The sequence below is a fragment of the Mauremys mutica genome, chromosome 2, assembly GCF_020497125.1.
Source record: "Mauremys mutica isolate MM-2020 ecotype Southern chromosome 2, ASM2049712v1, whole genome shotgun sequence".
In the NCBI taxonomy this organism is placed as follows: Eukaryota; Metazoa; Chordata; order Testudines; family Geoemydidae; genus Mauremys; species Mauremys mutica.
The window spans coordinates 141,888,092-141,904,547 of NC_059073.1; the positions used below are offsets into that span (position 1 = coordinate 141,888,092).

The 16,456-nt window shown below is 46.1% G+C and overlaps 1 protein-coding gene across 1 annotated transcript; it reads right to left on the reverse strand.

Annotated features, from left to right (window-relative positions):
* Positions 1-4,012: 4,012 nt before the first annotated feature.
* Positions 4,013-11,633, reverse strand: TMEM230 (transmembrane protein 230). Its single transcript, XM_045008008.1, has 4 exons — positions 11,502-11,633; positions 8,121-8,248; positions 7,191-7,313; positions 4,013-5,476 (listed from the first exon to the last, which is right to left on the reverse strand). The coding sequence occupies exons 2-4, from the start codon at positions 8,217-8,219 to the stop codon at positions 5,336-5,338; spliced, it is 363 nt and encodes a 120-aa protein (XP_044863943.1). The 5' UTR covers positions 8,220-8,248; positions 11,502-11,633; the 3' UTR covers positions 4,013-5,335.
* Positions 11,634-16,456: the final 4,823 nt, after the last annotated feature.

Genomic DNA, 16,456 nt, shown 5'->3' on the forward strand with positions numbered 1-16,456 from the left:
TTAGGAGTCTGTTTCCCTTTCCCACTTTTGTACCCACTCTTCCCTAAACACTAGAAAATGCACTGTCAGGAACATTTGCAGGGGGACAGATTGGACAATCTAGTACAATTTTACTAGATTGACATTTCTATAATTCCCCTCAAGGCCCCTGCATAGCATCAACCAAAAAAGGGACATCCTTTGGGGACCCTCTGCACTCCCACTAGATGACAAGAAGGGAATCTGCAGGGTCCAGGGTGAACCAACTCATAAGAACATAAGAACTCACCCCACGAGATATACCCTCCCATTTGACAGCAAACTATTCATAACTACTCTTTGAGGATGGCCTTTCAACCAGTTATGTACCTACCTTATAATAAATTAATCTAGACTGCATTTTCCTAGTTTGCTTATGAGAATGTCATGTGAGACTGTCAAAAGCCTTCCTTATTCAGCAGAGCATCAGAGCTTTCCTTATTCAACAGAATTGTGCAGTGCTAACTTAACTCTTTGGACACTCTAAGGTTTTTTCCTAAAACCCAGGACCTCCTATTTGGCCTTTCCTACAGCTTCTCTCCATTAAACCATCAACTTCTGCCTGATTTTTCCCCTGGGATGCTGCCAAGTGCCTCTTATAAGTACTCCTTCTGACCCATCTCTCTTTCATTGAGCAAGCTCTCTCTTATACAAAGCATTACTTCCAAACTTTCACATGACCCGTCAGTGACTGGACTCCGCCCATCAGCCAGAATCTTGAAACAGAGTGTCGGATCATGGGTCTGTTCCAAGACCCAGGCCCTGTGTCACAATCTCCCTCTTTGTTCTGGCCAACCACACCCAAAGACACACAAAGAACCTGAGTCAGCAGCCTCTGCCAGCCCAGGGAAACTCCCTGGCAGAGCACAGTTGCCAGGTTGGCAGAGCACAGTTGCCAGGTTGGCAGAGCACAGTTGCCAGGTTGGCAGAGCACAGTTGCCAGGCTGGCTCATTATTTCTAAGCTTAAATGAAAGCATTTGGTTCAGCTCTGCTGTCTGAAAGGACTTTGCTTCTCCCTACCAAGTGTTAAAAAGATTGACTTGAATTATCCTTGGCATTTCTGAGCCTGAAGCTGCTGGTGGCCACCTCTCTCTCAGCTGGTGTCAGCTGTGTCCCCGCCAGGAGGAAAAGGCCTTGGTGCAGTCTGGGAAGCAACTTCCTAGGGAGCAGCATACAGTGTCAGGGCAGTAACATGGCCGTTTTTATGGATTGTGGCAGGAGCAGCAGAGAGGGGAGATACCCAGAACCTGGGTCTGGATCTCCCATTGACTGGAGTCTGGCTGCGTTCAGGCCCTGTAGCTAGTACATGAGGTCAGCACTCCTTCACCAGCACCTGCCCCTACTGTTACCTTGTCCCCGTTCCTTCTGTTGGATTATTCCCATGCTGCACATTGTCTAAAATTAGATCTCCTCTTAATGGGGGAAACAGGCATTCGTATTACTACAGCATTGTATCGACACTGACATTGCTATCCAGGGGCATTCAAAAATTATGAGATTGGCTTAAAAATATTATAAATGTGGGGTGGTTTTTCTTTGCCTCCTGGTTTCTGAGCCTTCAGAGAGCACTTCGGTCACACTGTCAAGCAGGAAGGTCAGAAACTCACTTTTTATGTTACATTATATACAAGCCCCCGTGTATAATCCTCACTTTCGCTTTAAAGCCTCTTCTTCTCTCTCCTCCTCCCTCCTAAAACGTAACTTTCACCTGCCATGTCAGATACGGACATAACGCTGACTCATTGCCTGGCGTCAGCTGTCACCTTCCTCTCTGGACTTGGCTCTCACTTGATGGATTTCAGCTGCTCCCAGCCAGTATGTAGCAACTTCTTGGATGTGGCAGTGACATCTGATTAGAGAGCGAACAAGGTCAGGAGCACGGGAAGGGTGAAGCGCTGAGCCACTATGACACAGCACAACAGAGAGGCACGTGTATATTTCATTTCCTTCCAAGGGATGGATTAAAGCAGCAGAAAGGGGGAACTGACTTCCTGCATTCAATCAATCCGTTCCCTTGGCCCTAACACTCTGGGCACATGCAAGTCACTCAATTAAGGACAGTGCAGCAACCCAGGGAATAGAATTTAAACCCCGCAAAAAGCGTGTGAGGGAAAAATCAGGACTTGGAGGTTAGCACAGAACACAAAAGTGTTCTGGGGGAAAAGAGAAAGGGAGGCAGAAAACCAGCAGGAACTTAAAAATGAGCACTGCTGTCTCAAATCAAACTGTTATATGGGAGACATTTGCCTAGAAAAATTCTCACCTGAGCCTCAACACGTGTGTAGCGTGCACTGGAAGTGCTACTTTGCATGGGAGGATCCCCTTTCCTTTTAGATTCTCACATCCACCAAGTCTCAGCTCCCGCCACTGCTGGTTGATAACTACGTGCATTGCCAGCACCATGTTTTGGATCTAGGGAAACAGATTGAAAGGCCACTTTCCCCTCTCCGACACATGGAACAACCTTGGGAGTTAGTGGCAGCTGCCTTTGCTTACCCCCCTCTTAAATAATCAGGCCATAAATGACCTGCCCACAGCTACACACTAGGCCTGTTCAAGACGAGAACAGATTCTCTATTGTAGCAGCCAGAAGTTGTTCTCGCCTGTAACTTATGTGGGTGCAGTAAAGGCCACTAGGCTATTTGGCATACACCACCAAGTGACCAGAGATTTTTGAGTGCCTTAATTTCTGAGTTCCCAACTTGACACATTAAAGGGGTCCCATTTTCAGAAAGCACATGGTACCCAAAGATGTAAACAAAAGGAGGGGAGAGGCACCCAAAAAAAGCACTAGACAGTTTTGAAAATCATGAGCCAGGAACTCCCTCCTCTGTGTCTTTCTCTGGACAGGACCCTGGTCTGGGGACTGTGTTCTACTGAAACACAAACACATATTTGCCTTTTTAAAAAAAAGAAAAGAAAAAAAAAAAGTAGTACTCCAATTGCCTGGTTTAGAAGAACAGGTTAGACAAACACCCATCAGAGATGGGCTAGGTATACTTTAATCCTACCCTAGGATAGGGCGATGATCTGGATAGTCTCTTGAGGTCCCCTCCAGTCCTACATTTCTATGGTTCTATAGTTCAGTCGCTTCCTATTTTATATATTCAATCTATTGGTTGTCAAGCCATGTACCCTGTGGCAGCTTCAGGTAAAATGGCTCTCTCTCAGAGCTTGATCCCAGGGTATAGTGCTCCATTCTATAAGGTAGGTGGAGGCACGAGTCTCAGGAGTAATATGTCCTGTTACATTTGGTTACGCCGATCCTCCAATTACTGATTTTCATATGTGTTTGATAACTGCTTGTGCAAGCCCCTTGATACTCTCGGAAGATGCTTCTTCTATAAACATAGTTACCATTCAAGAGCTGGCATTGAGTTGGATGGGAAGGTAGAGACCACGCTATTGATTCCAGTTGTTCTACTCATGACGGCCCACTCATCTGAAAAAGCTTAGCCTCCACGTTTTACGCTTTGATATATTTCCACAGTTCATAACTCCTTATGGTAAATAAATCCCATTCCTGCTCCCTCTGGCTTCAGCAAACTCCCCGATTCAGGGTCTGGGCCCTGTCCGCCCCGACCTTGCTCACTATGGGAAGCAGTTCAGACTGTATTTACAAGCTGTAAACCTATCATGTGGGAATGAGATGAGAAACACCAGGAGGGACTAGAGCCCCTCCTGACCCGTAAACATACAAGGGTCGGCCTCTCAGTCTCTCACACAAGGACTCCAGGAACTGCTGCAATACATGGTGTATTAACTCTAGGCTTCCCCCTCCCGCCACCTTGATGATGAGCACTGGGACTCAATGCACCCTCCGCCATTCATATGAGCCCAGAACGAAGATGAAGCTGCTCAAAACCCCATCCTGGCAAACTGCTGCTCGCTGTCTCTGGCAGATGACAGCATGAATAACGGAAGAGGAGGCAGTAGGCAATGGCAGATCCCATTGAAAGCTCAATCTAGGTACCAAGCAGAGTTACTCCCAGCAAGTTTGGGAACCATTTTTATTGTATATGAGCATCTTTGGATTTAAAAGAGACATGCCTATGAACCATACATGGACAATAGTGGAGTTTATTCATATTAAATGCATATGCTTGAATTTTACATTACAATTTCTCATTCCATACTTGCTTCTTGGAACACCCAGTTCAATTACACCTCGGAAGCCACTTTGCTCTTATTGACATCAAGCGGGAATCTACCAGTTGTCCTCAGTTTCTTGTGAATCTTCGGAATAATGAACGTGCAGCTAATAGAGCAATACAAGCAGATAACATGTGCAGCACTGTCCTAGATTTTCTTTTTTATATGTTATGGGTATTGTGTACAGTACAGGGTTTAGATCTAGGGCCAAGTGACCTCAAATACACATATAGACAGATGAGTCCAGTCTGCAAAGTGGGGATCTGAACTTCCCTAATGTTCACCAATATTCAAAAAACAGAATTTTAAGATAGGAAAATTCAGGTCCAGGGCCCAGCTTTCAATTCTTCATCCTGCCTCTCCACAGAGTTTGTTTAAAATCCTTCATTAAGCAAAATCTTAAGTCGTCCTTATGAAAGGATGACCCATAAGCTTTAGCAAAATTAACCGTAGGGTGGGAAGTAGCTGGCACTCAAGGAATGTGTTGGTCAGGTAAGTGGACTTATCAGACTGACAGCGGTTCGTGTATGGCAAATACACCGTAAATCACTGCGCGCACATCCAATTTCCTCTCCCATTTGCATCAAACTGGCAAATGGTCAGCATTCCAGATGCAAACCTATGATGATGAATGATGATGCTGGAATTATTTTGATGATTATGCAGCAGTACAAAATGAGATGTACTATATTTGTTTGCCACAAAGATCCTAGCTATAGCTTTGATCTATTTGAAAGACAATACATGTTCTACAATACACTATCCATTAGAAATATCAATCTCTTTAGACAAAAATTATAACTTCTTTTTTTTCCTTAAATTATATATGATTCATCTGGCCTTTGGACAACTGCTCAGCTTGGCTTGCCCAAGAACTTCCCATTAGAAACAAGAAGAGCTCTTTGAACAGTAAATGCTGTGCTTCATCTAATGTTGCACTCATGTCTCTCAAATTCATGTTAACACCAAAAAAATATAAAATAAAAAAGCTGGCAGTTACTCAATAAAATATTTACAGAACTAGGAAATTGCATCCACTGATAAATCTACTTAGTTTAGGTTCGTACATGTTCCATCTTTGATAGCCAGGGTCAAGTTAACTAACGTCTCTTCACACGAAACTCATTACAACTTGAGCCACGCTTCCTGCTTCCAGAGTGCGTTTTAGTCATCAAAATCTGGAATGTCATCGTAGGAGTAACCCCTGTAGCCTTTGGAAGCATAGTATGCGATGCGCAAGTGATAAAAACCTGGTAAGAACACCAGGATTCCAATGATCAATACTGGGATAGCTCGGTCTGTTCCCTGGAAGAGAGAAGCAGAGAAAAAAAAGAAAATAAATAAATAAATACTCAAAGCAAAGGCTTTGTAACAGGAGCTTGCCTCAACTGGTGTCACACCCTGATCCTGCCTCACTTTCCTGCCTTGCCCAGACAAGCAAACCACCATAAGCAGGGCTTTGACCAACTCGGCCCTTGTGGAGTCTGGTTTATTAACACAAACTAACTCAAACCTAGAATCTCTCGGCCTTCTTCTCCTGGACTTTTAATTCCTTCTTAAGGGATTTGCTTCTGCCCCTCACTATAGGTAACTCTATTCAGACCTATCCATCCAGATGGTAGGGACAACTTCTTCCTCCTCTCAACCAGTGTACGCTGCCAGGCCCACTCCAGGCTCAGACTCTCCAGAGGCCTCTCCTAGCTCCTGACTTTCCCCTCTCTGACCAAGCAGGTTACCATCATGTGATGTCTGACCACTGGCCCAAATCTGTCATCCTCTGGGAGGCAGATAACTAGACCCAGGTGGAGTTGAACCCAACTGTCCATAAAGGCCAGTTCACTCTGTGTCAGGCTTGATTTTAAATCCCTCTAGACCAGAGAAGCTCTGATTTCATTAATGTTTTACTTGACAAGGCACAGGGGAGGGGAACTATTGTTAGTTCTCATTAGGTTTATATGGCTCCTTTTCCAGATTGGAAACATTACAACTTGGTGATGCATTAAAAACAAAACCAAACTGCCAGCCACAGGCCAAGGCCTGCAAACTTTGCTAAGGTAAAACGCTCCCGGGAACTGGCGTTGCACCTGAACAAGGGTCAAATCCTGCAGTCCAATCTATTTAGTGATCAGTTCATCTACTTCCAAAATGTAGCCAACTCTGGAGTAGTAAGCAGCAGCCATTATTGAAGCAACACGACATAACAGCTTATGAATAGAAGGAGAAGACTACTGTATCCAAGTGGAGTGGCAGGCGCAAATGTAGGCACTAACTACCTTGAGTGCAGCTTAAATGCCTAGATGGGCAGCCAGAAAAGATAATACTACAATTGTATGTACTACAGTTTGGCCAGCACATTCCTTCAGAAGGGGCCATGAGATCTTGAGTCATGAGCAGTGATCAGAACCAGGGGCGGCTCTAGGTTTTTGGCCGCCCCAAGCAGTCATGCCCGGGAGGCGCCCCCGAGCCGCGGGAGCAGCGGACCTCCCGCGGGCATGACTGCAGAGGGTCCACTGGTCGCGCGGCTCGGCTGGACCTCCCGCAGCTGCGGGCGGTTCGCAGGTCCGGAGGCTCCGGTGGACCTCCCGCAGGCATGACTGCGGCAGGTCCGCCGGCCCAGCCTGCCGCCCCCCCGGGAAAGGGCCGCCCCAGGCAGGTGCTTGCCCCGCTGGGCTCTGGAGCCGGCCCTGATCAGAACCTTAGCTTGACATCTCCTCTGAAAGACAGCAAACCTAGCACTCCCAACACCAAAATCGAGTCAGTACTGGTAGCTGGCAGGACATCTTTTTCCTTATCCAAGCACAGACCAACCCCACTCATGCCTAGCTAGAAAACGCAGATGGGATTACAGCCAAGGGCAGCAGGGCCACTGGCAAACGTTATCCAGGGAGAAAAACTCTCACTCTGCCTACAGGCCTTGGCAGTGAAGTTCCATATTTAAGACAAACAAAAGTTGGCAGGAGGTGATTTTTTTGGGCACTAAACACAAACCATATTTTAAAAAGATATTCAGCCCACTTACTCCTTTGCTAATGTATCCTGCGAGGAGAAGCGCTCCTATGACAATCAGAAGAGTGCCGATCATGAACAGCACAGTGGCCAGTGCAATGGCCTTGTAGGGGATTTTGGGAGGGCTCCTCTTGAACTGCAGGGAAGGCAGATATTAAATGACATTAGAACGTAGCACATCTTCCTGTCTTTGGTGAGCGGGGAGGATGGCGGCACTCAGACAACGCAGAGAAACCGCCACAGGGGTCTTCCCTAGCCGTGCGGATTGCGAGAGCAGCAACATCTCGGTCCTACCAGGTAAGCTCCTCAGCGCCTATCGGCTCAGAGGAGTTCTGCCCACGTAATGCCCCGTTCTTTCAGGGTGAGGATTCATATGCCCTTGTTCCCAGATCCGGCTGTAGCTCAGATTTCAAAGTGTCAGTGTCTGTTCCCTTCAGAGCTGTCATTCCACAATGGGGTCGTCTCATCCCGCAAAGGAACAGATATAGATCTAACCTTCTTAAAATAACCAGGATCCCAGCTCCAGCCCTGTGTCCCATCCCCGGGGCTTTAAGACACCTTTGTCCCCTCCTGATTCTGGGCTGCACAAGAGGTTTAAGCAGGCCTCACGGCTGTGCGAAGTTACGATAGCCTCCCCAATGCATCCATCACAAGCCTGAATGGTCGTAGCTGTTTGCACTATGACTGCATTCCCTCTGCTGGCGCTCCTGTGCACACGTGGAGCATAACACAATGGGACATGTGCACAACCCAGGGGGATTCTTCCTTGACTTGCTGCAGGCTGTTTAGGTCCCTTATACCTGACCACAGCAGCACAGAGGGGCCAGAGAGGAATCTCATCCCACCATATTTATGGACGTCAACAAGAAACAAAGTTCAGAGCTGTGGGATATTTTTGTCACCCAAGAAAAAAAGAAGAAGTTTTCCTGTTTTCCCCTTTTACCTGCAGATCAATATAACCATCGTCAGTACTGGAAAGCTTGGAGTACTTCACTTTGCTACTGGGGATCCCAGCAGTTAGATTAGTACGTGATGGCATCATAACAAGGAGGCCGTGTCATCAGCTATAACCTGAAACAGACAAAGCTATTGCTTATAGCAGCCTAGACAAAAGGCAGTGTGGTAGAATGCAATGCTTGAAGTTTATTAAAAGGTTAAATATCATTTCTAAAGAAACAAGTTTCCTGACCTACGTTCCTAACTTTAACTCATTATTTAAAAGAAGCAAGCAAGCAACAACCACACCCAGCATTTATACAGCATGTTTCCATCCACAGGTCTCAAAGTCCTTTACAAATGTGAAGAAGCACCATTATCCCCATTTTACAGAGAGGGAAACTGAGGGTACGTCTATACTACCCGCCGGATCGGCGGGTAGCGTTCGAAGTATCGGGGATCGATTTATCGCGTCTCGTCTGGACGCGATAAATCGATCCGCTAATCTACGCCCGTACTCCACCTCGGCAGGAGGAGTAAGCAGAGTTAACGGGGGAGTTGCGGCAGTCAACTCGCTGCCGTGAGGACGGCCAGGTAAGTCAAACTAAGATAATTCGACTTGAGCTACGTGAATAGCGTTGCTGAAGCTGCGTATCTTAGTTCGACCCCCGCCCCCCCGCTGGTGTAGCCCAGGACTTAGACACAGAATGGGGAAGTGACAATGACAGTGCAGAGAACATAAAGATGATCTGCTGCACAGTGAGTTGTATGGTGGGATATGCCAGCTCCCTTAGACATGTAATTCTTTCCCCCTCATTTATGCTATTTGTCCACTCTTTATACCTCACTCAGCATAGGCCCTATTCAGTTTCACTAGCACAGCATGGCAAAGCCTAGGTAATGAATACTACAAAGGAATACTGAATTCCACAAGAACCTGGAACTGTTTTCAGTGGAATTTAAACTATCACCTGTATTAGGGTTTTACAAAGTTTTGTTGTTTTAAGAAACAAAGCCTCGGAAGCTGTTGCAAAATGGAATTGTCTGTTCCTCCAGACTGCTCTATCACAAGACAGGCCAAACACAGACAAGTGGATGGAACAGGCCAATAGGGAGGAGGAGGAGACGGTTTCAAAACAGGAAAAGCAGAAAAACAGAAGTCACAGCTCCCTGTTTGCCTACCTAGATTAGATCTGCGAAGGAGGTGATGTTCAATGCTTGAGCTTTATTTAGCCAAGCCACACTTGTACCCTGTAATTTCATCTTGCTGTGAATTCAAGCCCTGTGGTTTTCTTGCCTGCAGTGACACCCTGTCAAGATTGTACTCACCAGGCTGGGGTATCTGGCTTTGTTGTACAGCTTATGGCCTTGCTTTCTAGGAGCTGAAACCTGCGTTTATCCTGCCATCGATGCCTCTGTAGCAATACACAGGAGGCGATGTCTAAGCTGGCCTGTCAGTAACCCAGCCATCAATGCATCCTGCCACCAGAAAATCTCCTGGAAGTCTGAAACCCAGGATAGCTTAGCTGTTCCTTCCACAAGCACAGCTGCTAAGGACTCATATCCAGGTCTCAGGTATCTGTGGCTCTGAAGGAATGACTTCAAACCTGCACTGCAGTCTGCATGCACTCTACAGCCAGTGGGCAGGCCCATATTTAAACAGCATTTATAGGATACCATGATGCTCCAATACCGTTTAGTTGATAGGGGAAGTGCAGTTCACTGCACAAAGACTTACTGCCTCTTTTATTTACTAAAACCAGAAAAACTTGAAAATATTTTTGCCCACTAAGTGTATATCCTGATTCCCCAAATTCCTTGGGGGAATTCTGCCCAGCTCTATAACCTATTTAACAATATACTTTTTCAAGCTCTCCCTCCCTCGAATTGAAGGAGGGTTCCCCTTTCTTGAATACAACACAACCCCACCAAACACTGTCAGCAGGCCTCTTCTTCCCTGCAAACTTCAAACCTTACACAACTGGTAAGTCAGAGGTACTCTCTGCACGTATTGTGCATATGCTTTGATTTAAAACTTAAATCTGGAAACTCTAGCTGTATCCCAAAAGGGAGAAGGAATGAATGGTTAGTTCGTAGTAGCAGACGGCCAGTAACATCTTAGCCATGGGCTCAATTCAGTATTTTGCTTCCTTTATGGACAAAGCAGGCAGACAAAACACGTTTCTAATTTCTGCCGCTACTGAGGCTAGAGATAACCCACTCCTCAGACACTTCACCTTTGGGGCCTATGTCCTCATCTACTCTCAACGTTCAATGAGAATTGCCAGGAAGTGCATGGTATTGGCAGATACCGCATAAGAAATACTTTGCGTTGCATTAAAGCCTTTTGAGTATATCAAAGCACTTTTATATACACTAAGTAAGTCCCACACACATCCATGAGCTAGGTATTATCTCCACTTTACAGGTGAGGAAACTGAGTCACAGAAGTGATTTACACACCAGAAGTCTGGTCCAGACAACTGGACAAAACCCCAGATTTCCTGACTCACAGTCCTGTGCCGTAACAACTTATTTCCACTGAGAGTAAAGTGGGCCCGATTCTGTGTTGACTTGCCCCAGTTTTACATCAGGGCAACTCCACAGTCTTTTCTGTAATCACATCTGATTTATACCAGTATAAATGAGAGAAGAGTCAAGGCCTGCGTGTTAATGCTGATAACTGTCAATAAAGTGGAGACTGAGAGCAAGTCATTGAAACTCTCAGAGCTACAGTCTTATGTGCTCATTTATATCAATGTCAATCTGGAGTACCTCCACTGAATACAACAGATAAACTCGAGATCTAGAATGGGCAGCGTCTAGCTCACTATCTGCCCTTCTTTACAGCTGAAATCTGTTTGCAATCCAAGTTTTCTATGATGTCTAGCCACCTTCTAAATACCATAAAAGTCAGTTGATTTTACTTCCAGAATAAAGCTCAGGATCACTAACAGATCTGACAGATCCCACTGCCCCACCAGGATTGCTTGTACAAGGGGACTCTATCCTGGCCTTGTCAGAGCAACAAACTCTTTCTCAGTCGTAACCCTGATAAAAAGGGGACCCCTTTAGAAGGTTTAAATTCTCACTAATGTCACCAACTCCATCAAGAGATCCAGAAAGCCCGGAAACATCAACCTCTAGGAAGTTTATCTACTGCTACTTTAAACAAACATGGATTAGGTGTTCTGATGAAATTCTTCTCTCTGCTAGCAGGAAGAATTCAAAAGGGGGCTGTTCATAAGCTTATCTGGAATACCATGGCTCTGTCACTTGGTGGCAGATCAAATCAGCCAGTTCAGTGTGTGTACCCTAGAGATGCAAAATGTCAAGATCTTAGCACAAAGAAACAAAATAAAAATTTCACTGCAACAGTATTCTGTACCTGTTGTTCAGGCCCATCTCTCCCAGTACTGCTGTGCTGTCTCTCTGCCGCACCTATTGCAAATCAACCCAGGAAGTTTATGCCCCGTGACAGTCATTTCCTTCCAGGTTAAGGCACTAAACCTCGTTTTGATTTGACTCCATTTCTTCTTTAAAAAAAAACAAAACACCAGCACTTGATTGGTAGCTGAAAGTGGAAGCTGATTGGACAGGTTGTGCTGCGTGCCAGCAGCTAGGACTCTGTGTAATATGTGTCACACGAATGGGACAAGCTGGGGCTTGTCTGCTGAATACAGAACTGTCCTGTGTGGGTTGGTGAGTGAGGGGTATCTCAGTAGAGATATTTCCAGACAGTTTTTTTTGTCAAGCATCTTGCTCTTACAATTAAGGATTCTGCAGTGTCCTTTCATGAGGCATTTATAAATATCTCATTCATTTTTTGAATGGAGATCTTACTCACAATTTGTGTCTCAAGATTGTAAAATCCCAGATATGCTGCCTGCAGAAGCTTTCAAAATTGGTCAATAAATTCAAAGGGCCACTCTTAGTTATTTACAAAGTGTATCAAATAACTTGCATTGATACAGCACTTTTCAACCCAAAGGGTTGTACATACATGATACAGGTTTGTACAACGCATAGACCCCCCCACACACCAAAAAAAATTGAAGCGGTCAAAATCATGAGCTGCTTTTTATAAATAAGAAACGTGGGGACCTTTGTATTTGCCATCTGGCGTTTCAGCTTTTAGGGTTCACACATTCCAACTTTTATCCCCAGCAAGAGCAAGAAGCTTACTTAAACAAACAGACAAACCAACCACCACTAGGGCTTCTAGGTGCTAGTGATACAAACAATAATAATAAAAGGGCTAGATCCAGAGATTCCTTCAACCATCCCAAATCACAGATATGTTTAGGATGAGGCACAATAGCTGTATAACTACACAGCGTGACTTCACACATTTAACACAGGAATTGCAGTGTCACCAGCACCTGTAACTTTATTGCAAGTTTTGTGTTTTTATGAAGCATTGGGAGTTGTACAATTGTGTGTGTGTGTGTGTGTGTCGGGGGGGGGAGTGGGTGTTTGTTTTTTTAAGTAAGCTAGCTCTTGGTGGAGATAAATGTTGGATTGGGGAGGGAGTGGGGGAGGTTTAGGTTGGATATTAGGAAAAACTTCACTAGGAGGGTGGTGAAGCACTGGAATGGGTTAGCTAGGGAGGTGGTGGAATCTCCTTCCTTAGAGGTTTTTTAAGGTCATGCTTGACAAAGCCCTGGCTGGGATGATTTAGTTGGGGTTGGTCCTGCTTTGAACAGAGGGTTGAACTAGATGACCTCCTGAGGTCCTTTCCAACCCTGATATTCTATGATTCTATGAATGTATGACCCCTAAAAGCTGAAATGCCAGATGGCAAATAAAAAAATCCCAACATTTATTATTTATAAAAAGCAGCTCATGATTTTGAGCGTCTCATCATTTTGGGGGGACTGACTCATAACTTTTCAATGCTTAGTGGTGGCCATAAGGGAAGCGAACATACCCGACTGAAACAAGACAAAACATAATGACTCAGGTTGATATTTGGCTAGGATACTAAGGTTAACGCTCTTGCTAAAAATAGCAGTTGTGCCTGAGATAGAGTCACCTATTTTCTGCTCTATTAAACTACCAAGGGGTTTGACTAAAATGTTCCTATGACGATTGTCTTATTATTTCTCTCACTAATGCTCCTTTCATTAACTGGAAAGGGGAAAAATATCACAAAGTTCAACCAGCCTCAGCTGCATGGCTGGGGGTTGCGCCAGAGAGGGAAGCTCAAGTCTACAACTGCTAGCCCTGCTTCGCATACACTGATGAAACGTGATTAAAGATGACCACCATGGAAGTGTAGACCCATTCCTGCACTTGACAGTCGTCCAAAGCTGATCTCAGCTCCATAGTCCAACATCACATTTCTGAATCTCCTTGCACCTCTGTACAGTGAGAGCAGCTGACTGGGCATTTAAAACAGACCTGAAAAGATGCTATAACAGGAGAAAAAGAGGGGCACTGACATTGGATTCTTTACTGACTCGGTACTTAGACCAGTTTCAGCTTTTGGCTCTGACAACGACAAGCATTCAGGCAGTACCACTTGACCCAAGGTCTCTAAACCATGTCTAACAATCGACTGACAATATAACATGTGGAAGAGACTAGCAACTCCACAAAGGGATGCCAACAGCAGCCAGGAGTCGCTCATGCAAGGTGGAGACATGCACCTTCAGATTAAAAGACTGCAAAGGGGTGTTTCTCTAGTGCAATGTTTTTCGAATGTGGCCATCGTGGCTGCATGCAGCCACCAGGGGCTTTTTGTCCAGCCACGACAGCCGCTTGGGCGGTGATGGGAAGGGGGGCAAAGCATCGGCACCTTCCCGTCCCTCCCTGTCACTCCTAGATGTGCCACCACCCTGCACCAGCTCTGGAGACCGGTGGGGCACAATGCTGCAGGAGCAAGGTGAATTCTTAACCCATCTAGGGGAGGGGAAAGGGGGGACGGGAAGGCTTGAGCATCAGCCCTGGGGTGGTTGGGTGGCAGGCTCCAGCAGTGGGACTTCAGGAGCCTGGCTGTGGGGCTTCAGGTGCCAACCCCTGGCTCTGGCTGCGCAGCAGCAGGTGCTGAACTCCAGCTCTGGCCATGTGGCTCTGGCCCCCACCTCCAGACGCTTAGCGGTGGGCACTGTTCCCCAGCTCTGGTCATGGGCTCCAGCAGCAGGAGCCAGCCCTGGATGCTGACCTCTGGCCGTGACAGGTATTGACCATCAGCTCCAGCCACGTGGCTCCAGGACCCAGGGCTGACCCCCAGTCCCAGCTACATGGCAGTGGACACTGATCCCTAGAAGTGGAAGCTGGCCCCACGTGCCAATCCCTGGCTCTAGCTGTGGAGCAGTGAGGCCAGCTCTGGCTGCATGGCAGCAGGCACTGACCCATGGCCATGCAGGCCCAGTCCCCAACTCTGGGCTCTAGCCAAGCAGTGGCATGTGCTGGCCCTGGGTGCTGACCCCTGGCTCTGGCTGCATGGCAGTGGGGCTCACCCCAACTATCATCTCAGGTTCCCACTGCCTTCCCCATCCCCGATCACCCCTGCTGCCCCCTCATCCAGGCCTTATTTTGTCCTGGGGCTTACTGAGAAAAGTGATATTAAAAAACATGCAAGTATCTCTTTTCACAGCATTACTTTTATTATGGAGTCTGCCAAAAACAACCAAAAAAACCCCAACCAACCAAAAAAAAAACCCCCCTACATAAATTACAATGATTTGGATGTGAGTATGTGCATATTTCTTTCTCCTAGTTATCATAGGAAAGTGTCAAGAGTTGGTGGCCACACTCTTGAGACCACCAAAAAAAATTTGTTGCGAACCACTGTGGGTGGCAGAATATGCAAGATGGTGACCAACTAGTAAGATTATCATACCCTGTGTGACATGGAACTGTCGTCCCCCTCTGCCAGGCTGTTTGGTCGAGCACAGGAAGTACTCTCAATGCTTAGAGAGGTATTTAATCAATTAAAGAAACAGGTTTACAGGTCTTGAAAAGTCCTCTCATGTTCCTACAGTGATATGGACTGACAGCAGCTCTGCATGGGAATTTCTGCAGAAATATCCTCAAACCAGTTATAGTTTGAGCAGGGGCGGCTCTAGCAATTTTGCCGCCCCAAGCACGGCGGCACGCCGCGGGGGGCGCTCTGCCGGTTGCCGGTCCCGCGGCTCCGGTGGACCTCCTGCAGACGTGCCTGCGGAGGGTCCGCTGGTCCCGCAGCTCCGGTGGACCTCCCGCAGGCATGCCTGCGGATGCTCCACCGAAGCCGCGGGACCAGCGGACCCTCCGCAGGCACACCTGTGGGAGGTCCACCGGAGCCACCTGCCGCCCTCCCGGCAGAGCGCCCCCCCACAGCATGCCGCCCCAAGGATGTGCTTGGCGAGCTGGGGCCTGGAGCCGCCCCTGAGTTTGAGGTAGCAAAGTACAGTAGTGTTGATTTTAGCCTACTGCTGCCACCTTGTGACTCTCTCCTGCTACATCATTCTTTCAAGAGGTAGCTACCCGGTAGTTCAGTCATTTTGTAACTAACACAACTGAAGATGTTTGGAGGTTTCACACAGCTTCCAGCTAAGTTTGACTACTGTACACAAGCATGCTTTGAGCATATCATGGTAGCTGAATTATATTTAGAACAGTGGCTAACAGACCAAAAAACACCTGTTCTAATGTTCATGAAGAAATATATGACCCCCTCCATACCCATTAAAAGTTCTTGCCAAATTTCTCTAGGGATGGGCCTGTGGGGTAGTTTAACTCACAATAATACTTAACTCTTTAGCATCCTAACTCCCAAAGCACTTTACATTGTAAAGTGCTAACCCAGGGGCCTATGTGTGCCAAAGGAGCTGATTTTCAGTGGAACTCACACTGCCCAGGTCCTGGTGGCTCTGCATTTTAAATGAAGCTTCTTAAACATTTTAAAAAACCTTATTTACTTTACATACAATACTTTAGTTATATAGATTTATAGAGACCTTGTAAAAATGTTAAAATGTATTACTGTCATGTGAAACCTTAGAGTGAATAATGCCTGCGCTAACCTAATATTCTCTTGCAGCTGGGAAAACGGTTGGTCACAGTAAGGGAATTAATTCCCCCTGACAGTTCTCTGTCAATGCAGGTTACGTAGCTAGTAATACACTAGACCTACTGAGAATTTGAGTAATACTTTTAATTTAAATGGTGTCTGAAATAGGTTAATCCAGTTTATTGTAAATTAAAAAAAAAACCACACACCAATAATACATCATCTTTGTAACAAGCTGAAGGAGAATGGGAAGTTACTGGTATGCTAATGTCTAACTCAAAATGGCATTACTGCAATCATTTTGTTAAGGGACATTTTGAAATCAGTAGTAAAATTAAATTGCT

What these genes read in the sequence shown, in the direction of transcription:
- TMEM230 (XM_045008008.1), bottom strand. Translation starts at nt 8,219, where the DNA reads ATGATGCCATCACGTACTAATCTAACTGCTGGGATCCCCAGTAGCAAA. An exon ending in ATGGTTATATTGATCTGCAG is followed by an intron (nt 7,314 to 8,120) that starts GTAAAAGGGGAA and finishes CCTTCCCTGCAG; the next exon opens with TTCAAGAGGAGCCCTCCCAA. An exon ending in CAGGATACATTAGCAAAGGA is followed by an intron (nt 5,477 to 7,190) that starts GTAAGTGGGCTG and finishes TCTCTCTTCCAG; the next exon opens with GGAACAGACCGAGCTATCCC.